Source organism: Solanum lycopersicum, chromosome 1 (genome assembly GCF_036512215.1).
Source record: "Solanum lycopersicum chromosome 1, SLM_r2.1".
NCBI lineage: Eukaryota > Viridiplantae > Streptophyta > Magnoliopsida > Solanales > Solanaceae > Solanum > Solanum lycopersicum.
In genome coordinates this window covers 93,132,453-93,150,217 of record NC_090800.1, presented here as the reverse complement: position 1 = coordinate 93,150,217, position 17,765 = coordinate 93,132,453, and the positions used below count along the sequence as shown (strand labels likewise).

At 31.8% G+C, this 17,765-nt stretch overlaps 3 protein-coding genes and 1 non-coding gene across 5 annotated transcripts; 1 reads left to right on the top strand and 3 right to left on the bottom strand.

Moving 5' to 3' along the window:
- Positions 1–503: 503 nt before the first annotated feature.
- Positions 504–6,991, bottom strand: LOC101248340 (protein CHROMOSOME TRANSMISSION FIDELITY 7-like). The gene is made up of 4 exons (XM_026028766.2): positions 3,910–6,991; positions 3,705–3,800; positions 3,493–3,561; positions 504–3,205 (listed from the first exon to the last, which is right to left on the bottom strand). Exons 1-4 carry the CDS (start codon positions 4,093–4,095, stop codon positions 2,852–2,854), a joined length of 705 nt encoding a protein of 234 aa, XP_025884551.1. The 5' UTR covers positions 4,096–6,991; the 3' UTR covers positions 504–2,851.
- A 1,001-nt stretch (positions 6,992–7,992) lies between these two features.
- Positions 7,993–8,064, bottom strand: TRNAG-GCC (transfer RNA glycine (anticodon GCC)). The gene has a single exon. It is a non-coding gene; the product is annotated as a tRNA-Gly (tRNA).
- Positions 8,065–8,414: 350 nt separating this feature from the next.
- On the top strand, positions 8,415–12,197 carry LOC101248055 (protein FMP32, mitochondrial-like). Of its 2 annotated transcripts, XM_019211925.3 has the most exons (8): positions 8,717–8,851; positions 8,949–9,052; positions 9,281–9,412; positions 9,518–9,577; positions 11,348–11,424; positions 11,502–11,558; positions 11,662–11,728; positions 11,874–12,197. In XM_019211925.3, exons 2-8 carry the CDS (start codon positions 8,978–8,980, stop codon positions 11,991–11,993), a joined length of 588 nt encoding a protein of 195 aa, XP_019067470.1. In that variant the 5' UTR covers positions 8,717–8,851; positions 8,949–8,977; the 3' UTR covers positions 11,994–12,197. The 2 variants fall into 2 exon arrangements, with proteins under 2 accessions (XP_004231434.1, XP_019067470.1); XM_004231386.4 differs by lacking the exon at positions 8,949–9,052 and having other exon boundaries at positions 8,415–8,851.
- A 2,549-nt stretch (positions 12,198–14,746) lies between these two features.
- LOC101260878 (GATA transcription factor 5) lies at positions 14,747–17,131 on the bottom strand. The gene is made up of 2 exons (XM_004230890.5): positions 15,774–17,131; positions 14,747–15,671 (listed from the first exon to the last, which is right to left on the bottom strand). Exons 1-2 carry the CDS (start codon positions 16,074–16,076, stop codon positions 14,997–14,999), a joined length of 978 nt encoding a protein of 325 aa, XP_004230938.1. The 5' UTR covers positions 16,077–17,131; the 3' UTR covers positions 14,747–14,996.
- Positions 17,132–17,765: the final 634 nt, after the last annotated feature.

Genomic DNA, 17,765 nt, shown 5'->3' with positions numbered 1-17,765 from the left:
ATAAAACTAATGTACTAACATGTAAATATGAATTAAATGACTGTTGTATGTATGTTGTCGTTTTCTCACTAATGAATTTTTTACCAAAAGTGTTCAGTGCATCTATCCCAATGCAGAATTGCAGATCTATCTTTTATATGTGACTGCATTTACCTGAAGTACAAGCGAGAGGGCCATTCAGATATTTATAAAAAAACAATCCCTTCTTCCTGTGATGTAGGAAAAAAAGCTTAGTGCTGTATTTTGCCGGTGGGAATTTAAATGATCTGACCCCAGGAGTACCAAATGTTTCCAATAATATCATAACACCGACGAGCTTCAATATGAGATTCAAAAAAAGCATATTAATCAAACTCAATGAAGGCAACTGTCAGTACTTACTCAGACACAAACATGAACAGTTGAGGAGTGGATTATAGAATTTAATTTATATACACGGACGAGTTATTTAGTCCATGAATTACAATGAAAAAATCATTCAACTACTAGAGGAGGGTCCATATGAAAAGTTATGCATTTTAATACTCTGTACAAGTGGATGAACACATAACAAGTGATCCAGATCCATTATTGAAAGTCTAAAACACAAAAATCCAACATTCAAGTCTGTCAGACATGAACACTAATATCACATATACCAAGAAAACATGTATAACAAAACCCCATCTCTTCATCAACCAGCAGAATCACCAACTAAATGTCGATCGTCTAACTGAAAGTTACCATTCTATACAACAATGTTAACTTTGAATGAGAACAGAACGTTTTAAACAAAAGGAATCAAAATTACAATTTCAAAATCCAAGATAGATCAAATGTCAACTTCACTTTACTAACAAGAGGGAACAAGATATCATCACCCCCCACCTTATCATCATTCCATATTTCATCTATAGTATCTTGTAAGGATTGGTCTATAGCCTTCGAGAGAGGCATTCAAATGGTGTCCTCCCCTCCCACCCACGCCCCAAGGAGGGACAAATCATCGTGAGCACAGCTACCTACAGACAATGTCCTGTTATCCTCCACCACCAAAGGCCCAAAGTCCAGTACCCAGTCTTCAACAACACTGGACCTAGGACAACTTTCACATTCACCTCAGCTAATTAACCGGATACCTAATATACATTCAATATTTTTATATGTACACAGTAATTCTATCCACCGAAGCTGACAAATGGGAGATAAAAAGCACCTAATAGGACAAAAGCAATGAGAATTTCAGCTGTTCGAATACAGCAGCAGAAAATTTCTAACGTGTTTTAAAGAGAACGATTTTGTGCTACAATGAACAGTAAAGTATACAGCCTGAAACAGTTGCTAGAAATTTGATGTCTTCCTACAGAAGAGCTGCCGTGTAGAAATCAGACAAGTAAATCAATCTTGTATGGAGCCACGTAACTGACTTCCAGTTCAAGATGACCATCTGCTAGAAATCTGATGTTTTCTTGAGAAAATTATAACCGAATATATTCAGTGTAAAACATGTAACAGAGATTGGTCAGACTCTTATCTTAAACCTGTATTATATTGGGTAAGAATAGCTTTGGTTGCTCCAGTTAAAGCATAAAACAAACAAATCACTAAGTTCCCACACATAAATATAGATGGATTATCCAGTAAATTACTAGACTAGCTCAAATATAATTTGCTGAAAAAAATCAACAAGCTATTTCTTAAATCCTTACTACAGATCTGAAGATGTCTTTTTACCCCCACAAAGGTAGGGGTAAGGTATGCGTATATCCTACCCTCTCCAGACCCCACTTGTGGAATTACATTGGGTATGTTGTTGTTGTTGTTAATTGTTACTGCACATCAGAAAAAGGTGTATAAACCAAGAATGAGTGACTGTTTATATAACTGGAGATGAAGGCCCTTCCAACTAAGGTTGGCTGAGAATAGGCTAACTCTGAGCGTTTAAGAACTAAATCCTTGCAAAAAGTTTCCCTGAAAATGAGAAGCTAGTTCAAACTAAACGTAAATAGGAAGCAATGAAAATATATGTGGAGCTTAGGCATTCCAGACTGCAAATGGCAAAGAGGGATTTCAATTTTAAGAGAATAATTACTACCCTTTTCGTTTTGAGAAGGTAACATATTTATATTATATAAAAATTAACTACACAAAAACTGTGTAGTCATCCAAATTAACAGTGTGATGCAATTTAGATGGAGCACACTCTGGTAGGATCTTCTCATACCACAAAGATAATACTTGCATACCAGGACCCCTTTCAGAAATGATTATTAAGTGCAAGTGAAGAAGAATTCAGCTACAAGTTCACAAAGACACTCTTGTCAAGTCAGAGCATTAGACTATTCAAGCTATGAGAACTAGCTTTGTTGGATCTGTGACTGTTGTATTTCTTCCTTTTCCAGTGGTCTTGTTTCATGAACCTTTTCTTTTCTAATTGAAACTAAAGTAGAAATTACTAGTTTTAACCACAACAGTTGTCTTTTTAGATTTAGTGAAGTCAATTCCTTGCTCAATCCTCCTCTGAGGGGCATTTCTATTTAAGCTTTAGAGAATCCTGTTCCAGTGGAAGACTATGTAAGGTACAGTATAAGGTCCAATTAATCACCTCCAACAGGCAATAGACGGCTCTGACCTGACCACAGTCAATCAGTCTATTCTTCTGGTTATATATAGTCTAACCCTATCCTCAATTTCGACAACAAATGTAGGTTCTATAACCAGACCATGCACACTAAGAACACAGCGGATTAGAAGGAACAAGAGGTTCTGCTCATTAAAGTGTGAGACACAAGGTCAGGAGATTTTAACTTCATTAAGCACGCATGATGCAACGTATTTTCAAAGAACCATAACTCTGAGAAAGTGAATGGCGTTACCTAGCAGCATCCAGCAAATAGCTGGCTATATGTTTTCTTCTGTTGGAGGGAGTAACCCAAATGGCTCTAATACCACATAATGCAGATACAGCTTGCTTCTCACACAAGACTATTCCACTGACGCTTTCATCTGACTGTTTATGACTTCTGATTGAGTGATTTCTTCCTATCATTTCCCTCTGGAAACTCACTCCCCCAAATTGGAGTGTGGTTGAAGTCCGTCTCACTTCCTTCTCAGGTGAAACATTACACCTGCTGCCCACTGGTTTTGAGAGAATCTTATAAGCCTTCTTTATGGGCTCTGCTACAAGACATCCAGATATCCTTTGGGAAAATATAAACATGTACACCTGTTTACAGGACAAATATATCAGAGTTTCATTCACAGAGCTAAGTCAAACTCAGCCTGTCACATAACCACCACACAAAGGGAGAATTCTTCATAAAAATTAGCCAGCAAATAAGAACAACCATTGAATGTCAGAGGATGATTACGAAGCCACATTGAACTCAACTAATACTCAACAGAGAATAGGAGCTGGACAGTTGAGATTTGATGTTGATTAGAGCAAAATTTTCAACAATGAGGTTTGCTTTCTATTACTATAAGTTTCATAAAGTTGCAAGAGAACAAAACCTTGCAGAGCTGATGATATATCCACCCATCTCCAAGTTCCATCTCCATCATCTTCACAACTTCCTGTACCTGTCAATAACACACTCTCTAAGTCTATGAGCTATGCTTATCTCTAAGTCTATGAGCTATGCTTAACGCAATTAACTAGGCAAATATCAATTGTGAAAGTCAAAACATGGTTTTTCATGCATAACCAAATAGTATATATAAACCTTGTTTCTCTGAGGAGGAGGGTCATCGTCCAGCACCAGGATAATTCTTCCAATTTCAAGTGAAGGAATTCGAAGGTTTCTTTCGTTCCGCCAACCCTGGACATTTTATCAAAGCATGGTACAATAGAACTTTAATCTTTTACTAACTGTATATCATCAAGCAGAACAGAAAATTTTGAAATACCAGAATTTGTTGCAGAATTACCTTAAATGGAATACCACGCGTATAATTCTTGTGAGACGTCTTATGGAACTTTTCATCCTCTTCATCACCTCTGGCATACTTGAAGCCACAGACAGTACAAGTGTGTAAACAAAAATCAGACTGACCCATTTCCAAATAGAACTGGGCATACTTTCTCTTCTTATTCAGAACTTCCCCTGACTTCATCACCCCTAGGTTTGGCACAATATTAATTGAAGAGAAATGTGACAACAAATATCATACCAAATTGAATTTTGAGGTCTTCGCTGGTATGTGACCAGAATTTCTGGCTGTACCCTCCCATAATCGAACTTAGCCATGCAACATTCAGATGGGTTTGTACTCTTCCATGTAGGGATGAAGAAGACAAGGGCTTGAAAAAGTTGTTAATCTTCGATTGCATGCTTCAATTTCTTTGTTGTTTTCATATACTCTCAACCTTTTTCACCCTTCACAGTTGTATATTGGCCATTCCTACCCAAAAAAAAAACAGCATTATATGAATTGCCCAAGTTCAAATATGCTGATCATCTATCTATTCTCTAATCAATGTAGGATTCAGAAGAAAACGAGAAGAACCTTAGCAGCACTCTTGGCTTCTTTTTCATTTTTTTTTTTTATCGTGAATTTGGCGGGTTTTAAAATTGGATAAATTTCATATATGGCAAACTTATTTGATTAAATAACATTATATGGGTATAGGTTAGCTAATTACATTCTATGGATATAGTTTAGTTATTTTAGGTATCTTTAATTTTGTATATAAGGTTTCTTTTGTTTTTTATTTATATAATTTTATTTTAAAAAGTGGTTTGTAACTGAAACGTTAAATATGCTAACAATAAATATAGATAATGCCATAATTTAAGGTAAACGTCTCTTTTTTTTAAGGTAAACATTCAAATTCATATATTTTTTAAAAAAAATAAGAATTATACAACAATTGAAACAAAAGATAAACTTGTTTTTGCTGTTTATGAAACAACAGTTCATCAATTTTTTTTATTTGTTTTTTTTTTTTGTAATCGAATTTAGGTAAGTGTTCATTGGATGAAAAATCATGTTTATTATTGCAATAATTATACAATGTTCTATTGGATATACAAATTTTGATTTATGTGCGTTCCTTATTGTGGTGTCGTAAATTTTTTTATTTTTTGAAAACTGGTTTCAAAATATGATTATTTTAAGCAGAAATTTCGTACTATACAATTATATATACTTTTTGTTGATGTAGTATTTGTATATTATAAAGATGATCAGTGTAATCGAACACAAGTAATCGTTGGTGATAATTGTATATAATTTTGATGTAGTATTTATATATTAAAAAGAATATCAGTGTAAAAAATCAATTCAGTAATTTGATTATATAATAGTGTTGTATTAATTGTATATATGATCTCTTTGAATGATTTGAAATATATATATTTTTTATAATTGTACAGATAATGGCTTCATTGGCTATTTTGGTTATGCATTCTAGATAATGTGTACATGAATATAGTAGTTAAACATGACATTATATACAACTGTCTAAATAACTTTGTATATACTCCAATAATATATAAACTTAATATATACTAACTTCAATAATTTATATATAACTACTAAAATATACAAATTACAATCATATATGAAATTTTCCTATCTGTATAACTAAATCCAATTACTTTGTGTATATATGTATACAAAAACAAAAATAATAATGAGCCTTTAATATACAATCCGCTACAACCACTATTAAAACTTAGTATATATGTATACAAAAACAGTCAATTTTGAAAACAGTCATGAACAGATCAATTTTTGTGTATGTATATAAACTTAATATATACTAACTTCAATAATTTGTATATAACTAATAAAATATATAAATTATAATCATATATGAAATTTTTCCATATGTATAACTAAGTCCAATTACTTTTTGTATATATATACAAAAACAAAAATAATAATGAGCCTTTAATATACAATCTGCTACTACCACTATTAAGACTTAGTATATTATTAATTATACATAACTTAAAGTATGTATAAAGTATTCAAATCCACAGACACATATACAAATATATAACTAAAACATGTGTGTACTAAACATGCAATATACTATATACAATTACGTGATTACAAAATTTATTTAAACAATAATTTTTTGTATATTGATATCTAAGTAACAAAAGAATTGTATCTAAATTTGTGTTTTAAGCCACTACCTCATAATTATGATGTTCTTCAAAACCGTCAACTTCACATGCATTTTCCTCTGAATCAATGTTTACTGCTTTCCTCTTTCTTCTTCCTTTTACAATTTTAATGCCTCTAGCTTTAGCATTGTTAATAACTTCTTGAACTGCCGTAGGGTTATATTTTTTCTTTGATCTCAATTCTTCCATTGTTTGTTCATATTGAACTTGTTTTGATTTTACCATAGACCCTACATCAACCCCAAAATCTTGAGTTAAAACCATTAAAAACGATGGTAAATTGTCAACAAAATTGACATGCAATGGAATACCTCTGATAATCCTCATAGATGAAGATGATTAATTCATTTTGTGACTAATTTGAGATCTAATAAGAACAAACAATCGATTATTTCATCAAAAAAATATGAAAAAACATAAGAAATACAATACATATACAATTATTGAATAAGAAAAAAAAAGAAAGGAAAACGACTAAAATTTAAGAGTACCTACGAAAATTGAATTCAACTTCGGGATGGAGTAATTGAGTTTTGGGCAATTTGAAATTCAAATTGGATAGAAGTATTAATTGTAGGAGAAAAAGGTGGAATATGAATAGGAGAGATAATATTATTTTGTGTAAAATTATATACAAAATTAAAAATAAAAAAATTTATAGTGGACCCCGTTAATTATAGCAAAAAAAATTAACTATAATTATAGAAAGTAAATAATTTAAACTATATCCCTATTATATAATTACTTAGGAATGTTTGTCATTCCATATAATTTTCCCTTTAAAGGGAAAATGGGCTTTTCCTCTTTGGGCTTTTTTTCATTAGATTGTGGATGAGGAATGTTTTTTTTCTATGAAAAAATTATATATAATAGCAAACTAATAACCTAAAATGAATGGAGTAGATAGGGTCTGATTTAATTGTGCTCCATAGCAGACCTTTGCAAAAAATTGTCAGGGCCTCTCTCCCAAATATCTCGCTCGCCACTCTCCTCCAATCTCTCGCTCGCTTCCTCACTTTTTATACAAACACAAGTGTATAAAAATTGTTTCTAATTGTATAAAGCAGAGAAAATTGTATAAATACATATATTTTTGTTCTCATCTCTCCCTTCTTCTAGATCTCGCTCACCACTCTCCCAAATCTCGCTCGCCACCCTCGCCTTTCTCACTTATACAAACATAAGCGAAATGTATAATTGTGTTTCTATTTGTATAAAGCGTGAGAAAATTGTATATACACATGCAATTACATATATTTTCGTCCTATACACTTATAATAATACAATTCGTTTTATACACTTCGTTTTATACTATTTGCTTCAACTGTATATGTATAGCGAATTATACAGTTTCTATGTTTGTTATGGAGCGCAATTATGCAAACTTTGCTATAACATATAAATATGAATTTTTTATTTGCTATGGAGTGCAATTATGCAAAATTCATATTTGTATTAATTTGATGATTTTTCGTTATTTGATCTATGTTGTTATATTTTTTGTTTTATTATATTTAAAATATTGTATCATTTTGTTATAGTTAATTTTCATATATAAGAATATTTCGACATTCATAAATTTTTCATTCTTGTTTTGGAACACTTCTATTTAAGCTCATAATTTTTCGAAAAATACTTTTTTTTATCTTTCAAGGATGTGGAAGGTCAGGTATATCTCTATACGAGAAATTTATACGGAATAACAAACATTTATCCTATACTATGACTGCATCTATAATTTAAGAAAAAAAATTGTATTTGCGAGTACAATTTTTTCAATTTTTGCTATTTGATTTTTGAATTATAATAAATTGTATAATTTTGTTTCTACCACTACCTGGGGATTTCTAGATCCGCTCTAAGTATAGCATTAAGCGGAAGGAGGGACTTGAACCCTCAACCTTAGCCTTGGCAAGGCTATGCTCTACCATTAAGCTATTTCCGCCAGCTAGTACGATTTATGAAAAAATCATAATAAAATTGCCCTGTTTATATATTGACAAGTGAAATATACAAAGGGGCAAACAAAATATATAAACCACAACCTCCGATAGCAAATAAAACAATAAATATAAAACACAATTATTGAAACTTAGCTATAAAGTGTATAGTATTATAGGATAGCAAAAAGACGTTGAAATTAATTTCTTCCGCCATAAACAATGTACAACTAACTTGTAAAATTCGTTAACCAACACAAGTCACTGACCAATCTTAGCTTGAATCTCGCGTTTCTCTCTATCAGTCCACACAATTCAATATATATATATATATATTACATACATTTTACGATTCATCATTTACTCCGAATTTGACTACAAATTCTTCTTAATTTGTTCTCATTGCTGCATTTTCAGTTATTAGTATCTGAAAGAATCAAATAATTTTTTAAATTTTTTTTTTTTGCTCGCAAAATCCAGGTTTCTGTTAGGATAATGCGAGCAAAACTTTGAAGAAATTTAATGGCTGCTGTTAAGCGACTGGTTCCATTAGGTGTTAATTACGGTATTAGTTTGTCCAAATTGGGAGGGATTAACAATGTAGCCATTAATGTTCATGCAGCTTCATTGCTTGTAAATAGGTCGCAATGCAAAGCCGATAAATATAATTTCAAATTTTACAGTTCGTATTCGTCTAAATCTTCTGCCCATAACAAGTTTGGGTATAGGCAGATGTGTCAAATGGTTAAGCTGGATGGAAAACGTGCCTTTCTCGTTGATACATTAGCTATGGTAATTTCCTTGTTTTGAAATATGATACAATCAAACCTCTCTATAACAACGTCATTTATCCCATATTTTTTAATTGCTAAAGCAAATACTGTTGTAGAGAATATATATTGTGTTATACAATACAATATGAACGATTGGTTCCACAAAAGACCTAGTTGTTACAGTGAAAATGTTGTCACAGAAGATGGCGTTTATAAAGAGGTATAACTGTAATTTACAATTTTAGGCAATTTTCTAGTTTGTTCGTTTTGAGTTGATGTTATATATTTATGCCCTTTTCGAGTACATTTATTGTCTGGTATAATATTGGTTTGAGATGAGTTTAAATGGAGCGACATTGCTAATGAGGATTTCCTATACCCGACCTCAACTTGCTTGAAATTGATTTGAGTTGTTGTTATAATTAGGAATTTGGTATGTTTTTTACAGGCTCGTAGATTAGAAGCACAAGGTGTACCTTCAAAGCAGGCAGAGGCAATAACTTCTGCGATCACTGAGGTTTTAAACGACAGCTTGGAAAATATTTCTAATTCTTTTGTTTCACTAGCTGAAATGCAGAAAGTAAGAGATTCTCAGATAATAAATTTTATTTTTTTTTGGTTTTATAACAAATACACTATCATTGTACCAATATGAAAATGTTCTTTTATGTGTTTGTCTCTGTAGTCTGATTTGGTTCAAGAAGCCAATCTTTCCAAGTTCAAATCCCTACTACAAAATTCTCAGGTAAATATATTTCAAGTATTAAGTTGTCAGAAGGTCTCATCATGTGATATATATCAATCTGCTCTTTTTTCTTTTCTAGTTTGTAGAATAATTACCAATCAAATATCAAATGTAAACCTTTTGATTCTCTTCTCGGCCTATTTCGTACCAGTAGTCTACCTTTGTCTAATCTGGTTATGAAATTGTAATGCGTGGAGATGTATGATTTTGAATGCTGTTTGGAGCCAAACAGTTCATTGTTGAGTTTTTGAAAAGATGCAATCCTAATGTAACAGTTATAAATGGTTCTATCTTCTTCTCCTCTCATCAGGCTATAAATAGAGATTCTAAGGTATGTTTTGAGTTGGATCTGCATAGGGCTCTGCACGTATTTCTTAGGATCGAGAGACATGGATATTTGGCGGTTATTCCTATTTGCTACATCAATTAAACATTGTAGGAACTCCTAATCGATGCATTAAGTTTCTTAGTACAGATATTAATTCATAAAAATTCTTCACATTTACGGTTTGAATTTTTCTAAGCTGAGTGAACTATTTAGACTCACATCACAAACTTTTCACGATGTTCTTTCAGTTGCAGCGGAAGAGGGAATCTTCCAATTCTGAATTTATTGTTTGAAATGATTGCAATTATACAGTCAAAGTTCAATTATCTTGGACCCTCTTGTTACCTTAAGTCCTTTTACTTTGTTTAGTTTAAGGACTGGCCAGCCATATTGATCAAAATCCTGTCAGAAAGAGCTTTTGCTAGAAGTTCTCTCAAATCATTTTTAGATGGCTAAGCACAATACTTCGAATATTTTCTCACAGTTCTTCTAGATGGCTCCTAATAGTTCCTATTGTTTTCCCATAAAAATACTCCAGTAGTTGAGGATTGTAGTTTACTACTTTTTCCAAGTCATTTTCTTGAAATCTAGACTTTAAACTGTATGCTCAAAAGACCAAGACGTAGGTTGTTGTATGTTCAAAACACTATCTCTGTAGTTCCAGATACAAATTCCTTTATCAGAATAGCTTATCCCTATTCTTCAAGATTTCAATTTAGGTCAAGGTGAATCCATACATGTACTTTGATTCAAAAGTACATAAGAAAGTGAACACAGAATATAGCCAAACAACTCGCCAAAATCATTTATTCGGTGATTTCTCAGGTAGGTTCTAACAATATATCCAAGTTTAGGGAAGTCATTTTCCCAGGATGCTGTTGATTGGATCAGATTCTGTATCCTTTAATGAAGGCTCGCTACATCCACAGTGTTATGAACGGATCAAACGAAGAACCAAAAAGATCTAGTTAAGCTTGCCAATTGGAAGAATGACAGACTATGTGACATTATGTGAACACTGAATCCTTGGATCACAATGTCACATAGTCCATGATTTCTCCATTTAATCAGAGGAATTAGCTTCAAGGAGCAATCCACTTATGCTATTCAGGCAGTTTTTTTGAATCTTCTACTACAGAGCAATCTAAATTAACGCTACCTTACTAATGGTATGTACGGAAAGTCTGGTGCCTTGAAATGAAAGTTCGACCTTGTTCATATGACTGAGTTGTTCAGTCGATCTCCTTAGCTAATTAGTGAGTGATCTGATGTCATAGCTCCTAATCTTATGCATAAAAGTTGCGATGATGCAATGTGGAGCTTTAAACTCTATTTGTTGGACTGTTGATCATTATTGCTTACTGTAATTCCTTGTGCTTTTATGTTTCCAGACTTGCAAAAACTGATTTTGAGTTTTAACACCTGAAGTTCTCTGATTGCAGGAAAATCATCTGTCTCTATTGCAACATGAAACTGAAAAGTTTTGGAATGATATTGAGAAAGTGCGTACTGAATTGAGGTACATTTGAATTGTGTGAAAGTTGATCCTACTTTTATTTGCCTACTCTGTGAATTACTACTTATTTGCTGATATAGGTATGAGATTGATAAGCTTACTGCTGGTCAACGTTTGGATTTAAATCTCGAAAGAGGGTAAGACTTTCTAGAGTTCCTAGCTAATAATGATGAAATTTTGTATACTCCATAATAAATCAATATCTAGTAGTGGTTCACTCCAAATTGCAACATGTTGCAGAAGCATTCGCGACGAACTTGCCAAGCAGAGTACAGGGACCACCTACCTTACAAACAAGCTAGATCGAGTAAGTGTTTTCTCTTGGTTACAATAGCGGAACTACACTAGACATAGTTACTTCTAGCTCAGACTGTCTGTCTATATAATATTATACTAAAAGTGGGAAGCTCCAAAGTCCACGACGTTTTGTTAATATCGTGATACGTGAATAGGAAATCCATGCCATGAGGGCCCAACTTGAAGCTGGAAAATATGAAGTGATCAAATATTGTATAGGAAGCCTTGTGTCCATCTCAGCTGTTGGCCTTGCTGTGCTTCGATTATATACTTAAAAGAGATGTTCCAAAAGATATTTATACTGACTCAAAAATAGGAAGAAATATGGTCTCTTTTGGGAGCTTAAGAAGATGTTTACTCATAGATGAACCAATTGTAATAGTATTCGTAGTGGCAGAAAGGTTAACAACTTTGTACAGATGAGTACTATAATTTCACATAATGTATCTTAACAGGAAGGAAATTTTCCTTTTTTTCTTTGTTACTTTTTTTTAAGAGACATTGTAAAAAAAAAAAAAAAACATGCCAGAAAATTATTACGTTCAAGTTCAACCTTTTTAGTGGACAATACACATTCTTGCAATTATAGACTCGTCGGCTAAGCTTCTAGAAGGCCCATGATACGGCAATTGAGAGTACTCCTGCTATAATTCAAGTTTCATTCTAAGAAGCATGTCAAGGAGCAGTTAAACGGGCAGGAGATAATAACACAATAATAATTTGTGTCGGTAGATCTAAAGAAACTCTTTTTACAGGAGACGAAGGTCCAAGAGAGAAAAAAAGGCAATGGCCATCATACTATGTTCATAGAATGAGCACATTTTTTAAATTGTTAATACAATTAAATGATTCTATTCAAGATTATCTTTTTTCCTTTCAGAATTGCATAGAATTATTTTTTATTCGTTATTGATGAATTATTCTTTAGAATCAACATTCTTTTTCCCCTAAAAACACTTTTTGGAGATATTTTGGCTCTATAATTGATCTATTTGAAGTGCTAATGCAAATAAACTTGAAACTTTAAGACTTACCTACTCTATTAATTCCTATAATCCTATTATTACTATAATGTACTAGTATTTGACTCAATCTTTATAAAACCAAAATCAATGAATTACCTTTCTCATATTCTTCAAAATCAGATATCACAGCTAACAATCCATTGCGTAATGTTTTATTTTTTACCCCAAAAATAATGATTGTATGAAAATTAAAATAGTGTAAGAAAACGACGGTTATGGGCAGACGAACCCCATGTTCTTTCATTACAGTTAGCACGTCCTTAATGATTCCTAACTACTCCACCATTTCACATGTCCACATGACATGCCCCCAAAATTATTTATTTACAACCACAATATTTATATCAAGTCCCAAAAAAAAAGTAAATATAAAATTTAACCATGAAAATATAATATATCAATTAACATTAATGAACTTATATGAATATATATCATATCCACGTAATATATCCGGTATATATTGTCTCTCTAAATATAAGGTTTGTATAATTTTCTTTGTTATTATCAGCACTTAGTGTTTACAGAATTTAACATCACAATCTCTCTACATTAATTGGTTAGGTGTAAATTGTAATATGGGCCTCATTATGGATGGGTCATATGTCTGTTAAGGCCCAACTGGCCCAACCTTCCAAAAAAACCTATGATAGGGCCCAAGTTAATGAAGTTAATAAAAAATTGAATCATTTTAATTGGATAGAAGAATAGAGTGAGTCAGAGAGCATTAAAAGTGGTCACAAGTCATTACTGAAATCCTCAATTATTACAGAGGGAGCTGTGGTATTTCTCTTACTTCTGTTACTTCTTTATTATGTTTCTCTTTGAGTCGAGCGTGTATCACAAACAATTTTTTTACTTTTATGAGAGTTATACGCAATATTATTCCTAAATTCATTTTATGAAAATCATATTTAATATGTTATTATTGTTATTGTTATAGCAAAGAGATATTACACCAATAAAGGTGGGCATATATACCACACACCTCACCACCCTTAGTGGGCTCCAACCCACCTAATGACGTAAATACGAAATGGGCCCATTTACCTTTGCCTTTAACGTTACGATAAACTACACTCACCAATGCATTGAATGTTCCCTCTTTCTTTTCCTTCCTTTCTTTATTGTTAGTAAGGTAGTGATAACATACCAACATGAGTGGTATACGTACTGAAACTGATTCATACTTAATCAAAAAGCTTGAATAGTGACACAGTTTCACTCTAAATTAAAATGTCTGTGTTTGAGTCTTGAATGTAAAGAAAATCATATTGAGAGCGTCACATCAAAATGATTTTCACAGTGCACGGTCCAAGTTTAATAAGAGCTTCAATATGAACTCTGAATATCGAATAGAAAATAAAAAAAAATAATGATAACTTAATTTATACATACTCTCTTCGTTTCAATTTATATATTTAAATTTGACTCAATAGGAAATATATATCAAATGTTCTTTTCATCTCATGATTTTAACATGTAATATACAACAGTGAGTGTGAAATGTTAAGAAACTGACATTCTTCTTAAAGCAAATTATCAGTAAAAAAATAAATAAAGTGCGATAGATCAATTGGATGTTGACTTTTCTAAATCAGTGTTCTAATCTAAAAATAGAACAATGTTAGTGATTATATATAGCTGACATTCAAAGAAATGAAGTCAAGGGGCATATGTTAAATATTGACAAAATAGTTTTGACCAAATTGTCAGTGTTAAAGAAATTTATTAAGTACATAAAAATTTAATTGTTTAGTTAAACATTCTTTGTAAAAAAAATAATAAAAAATTATATGAGTTCTGTTAGCTTATATGGTTATTTCTAACAACTTAAAAGACTAACATGCTTGTACTTTGAGCTGCAGTTGTTGTACTAAATTTAGCAAGTGAATTAATTATATGAGCATTTAGATTTTTTAGAGTTGTCAGAAACCGCTCAACCGTTTTGAATTTTTCCAACCTACTTTTATCAAAAATAAAAATAATAAAAAACAAATGAATGGTTTCTATAAGATTGACCACTAAACTGCAAATAAATTAGATTTTACACTGCAAAAAAGAAATTTAAAACTGATAATAAAAAAAAAGTAGCAAAATTCTAAAAGTAAAAATTACAATAACTTCCCTAAAATACGTTACATTTCTACGTCTACCCTTCCTACTTCCCACAATTTACCAAAATTTTCACATTTAAACCGCAACCGAGCTAGACCTACTAGACCGCTTTTTCAACTGAACCGGGTTTTTTTCATTTCAACAAGTTGAAATCATAGAAGCTAAGCCGGAGTCAATACCCTCACCGGTTTCCTTCTTCCGCCGCATCTCCAAAACTTTCCGGTGGCTATTTGAGTGAACTTCTAAAGAAAAAGTTGGACTACAAGCCGGTCTATACTCAGGAAAAAGCCGACCGGATTTGTATCTAACACCACAAGCGTTGCACAAAGTTTTTGGACCCAATGGACCGGCTCGCCACTGGGGTGTTTTTTGAACCTGACAATGAGTACACCGACGGCCTGAACCGGTCTCTACTGATGGATTCTTTTTTGGTTTCTTCAGCGGTGGCTTTTCTACGCTACAAAACAAGTCACCGTCATAAACCGGGTTCGTGAAAAAACCAGACGGAAACGGTGAAGAACCGTACGACGAAGAAGTTGGAGAAGAAGAGTCTCCTGAAACTGCCGACGACGGAAAAGACCATGTTCTTCCGGCCTGTCTGGACCGTTTGCTTCTGGGTTTCACAGGAAACGGCAAAGGGAAACATGGAACTCTCGTTTTCTTAACAACTGGTCTAACCACCGGTTCAGACCGGGACTCTGTAAAACCACCGGTTTTGTCCTTGAAACTTTCGGTAGGACACAACAACGAAAATTCCGACGGAGTATCATCCACAAATTGGGATAACCATTCAAGATTCTCCATATCATCAACCTGTTAAAATGGTTTCCATAAAAATCCAAATATTACAAAAAAAATTTTAAAAAAAATTGGCAAATTTCTCTTTTTCCCAAGGCGAAGGCCATGAGTTTTTACCGGAATAGGGAGTTCGCCGGCTAAAGAACCAAAGCTTTCCATGCCGGAAAAAGTAGAATCCTGTGAATTTCTTTTCTGAGAAGACCCAGAAAAAGAGGTTTTCTCATCATCTTCATGCAGTTCTGGGTCTTTGAAATCTTTGTCAGAAAAATCCAAAAGATCATCAACTGAAAAATCCTCACTCGCTCCATTATTAATCCCTGTTACACACCATATATCGTCAAGAAAAACTTGTTGGGTATTTTTCATAGCCATATCTGAGAGAAAACTGGATTTCAATGCTCTTGCTTCAATCAACTCCATAGGGAAAAAAAAATTGAAAACTAACACCAAAAAATTGAAGTTTTATTTTTAAAGGTACAGAGTAGTTTACGTTGGTTTTTATGGTACGAAAATTGTGAAGAAGAAGTTGTACAATTGCAGAAGAAAAAAAAGTAGAGAAGATGAGTTTTTGGGTTAAAGCACTGAAAAGGGGGCGAAACTAGTGGGTGGGTTATTGTTTTTTTCCTCTTTTTATCTACTTTTTCTCTCTCCTTTTTATCAGAAAAATAACTGTAGAATTGAATTATTATTTTTTTGTTTAATAATTGAGGAGTACTATTTATTATTACGGTGGGACGTTACGCATGAAGTTTTAATTTACAGATGTTGTAATATTATTGGCTAGGTGACAAGTCTTTTCTTTTGTGACTGGTTCAGAATTTCAAGTAGATTTTTTTGTAATATTCTGCTTTTTAATTGTATTTGTTGGAAAATAAAATTTAAAAAGAAGGATATTTATTTGATTTATGGTTTATGATTCAAAGCCGGGAAAGTGAAAATGAAAGCTTTGATTAAATTTCAAAGTTTTTTTTAGAAGAAAAATAAGATGAAAAAAAAAAAAGGTCAAAAAGAGAGGGCTATTCTAGAAAGACAGCCCTTAAATTGTCAAGTTATTACCGCGTTGAATTTTAATTGAAGTTTTGTAAATATAGATAAGTTCTAATTCACTCTGGTCCAATTTGAATATAATATTTACCATAAATAAATTATTTAAAATAATTAAATTTATCTTAACTACTTTAATCCGTCCAGAAATATTTGTGATGTTAGCTTATTAAAAATTGATTTGATTAAAAATAAATTAGATCCCATTAATTTGATATTTTAAATAAAAAAAATAGATATTCTAAAATTATATGAAAGTATTATAAATTACAATTTTTTCATATTAATATGATGCAAAAAAAATACATTTTAAAATGTTAGTTAAATTCTTTATAATTTAACTCTAAAAATAAAAATTATAATAAATAATATCGAACAAAAAAATATTAAGTATAAAAAGATAAAATAAAATTTAAGAATGTAAAAAAAAATATGTGGCGTAAAATTAATTGTGAAGTGATTAAATTTAGCTGCGATTCACTAGGCATATACGCGCAAATACACAAGTTTAAGCAACAAATGGACCTCGATTTCATCAACATTGAGATACAAATAAATACTTCATTTTTTATTTGGTTTTTTGGTTGACTTAATTATTCAATATTTTTAGCAAACATAAATAATAAACAGTCAATGAAGTAGTGGGAAAATAACAATTTTGATGAAATCTCACCTTTTAGCTTGTGAAAATTAGTTTTTCTAGCACCTCATGAAATACGAAATTCCAAAGTTTACTCCATTTAATTTTTCTAATTCTAATTTTGGGCAACCATTTTGCATTAAATAGATAATATTATTTTATATAGAACTATATATTTTTTGGCTGATTAGTGATGGAATGATTTTTCTTTGTTTTATTACTCTCTAATTTTATTTTACATGTTCAATACGCATTCTGTTGTATTAACATTAAATTAATGATGCTTTTGTTTTACTAATTCTTTTAAATTTGATACATTTTGAAATTCTAAAATTAAAAAAATTATTATAAATATGATAGTGAAATTGAAGAGAAAAAAACTCATATCATTATTCGCTAAAATGAGTTAGTAAACAATAAGATTT

Excerpts from the sequence above, each read along its gene's own strand:
- LOC101248340 (XM_026028766.2), bottom strand. The coding sequence starts at position 4,095 with ATGAAGTCAGGGGAAGTTCTGAATAAGAAGAGAAAGTATGCCCAGTTC. Across the intron at positions 3,801-3,909 it reads CGCGTGGTATTCCATTTAAG|GGTTGGCGGAACGAAAGAAA; the intron begins GTAATTCTGCAA and ends TAAAATGTCCAG. Across the intron at positions 3,562-3,704 it reads CTCCTCCTCAGAGAAACAAG|GTACAGGAAGTTGTGAAGAT; the intron begins GTTTATATATAC and ends TGTTATTGACAG.
- LOC101248055 (XM_004231386.4), top strand. The coding sequence starts at position 8,582 with ATGGCTGCTGTTAAGCGACTGGTTCCATTAGGTGTTAATTACGGTATT. Across the intron at positions 9,413-9,517 it reads CACTAGCTGAAATGCAGAAA|TCTGATTTGGTTCAAGAAGC; the intron begins GTAAGAGATTCT and ends TTGTCTCTGTAG. Across the intron at positions 11,425-11,501 it reads AAAGTGCGTACTGAATTGAG|GTATGAGATTGATAAGCTTA; the intron begins GTACATTTGAAT and ends TTGCTGATATAG.
- LOC101260878 (XM_004230890.5), bottom strand. The coding sequence starts at position 16,076 with ATGGAGTTGATTGAAGCAAGAGCATTGAAATCCAGTTTTCTCTCAGAT. Across the intron at positions 15,672-15,773 it reads CCGGCGAACTCCCTATTCCG|GTTGATGATATGGAGAATCT; the intron begins GTAAAAACTCAT and ends CCATTTTAACAG.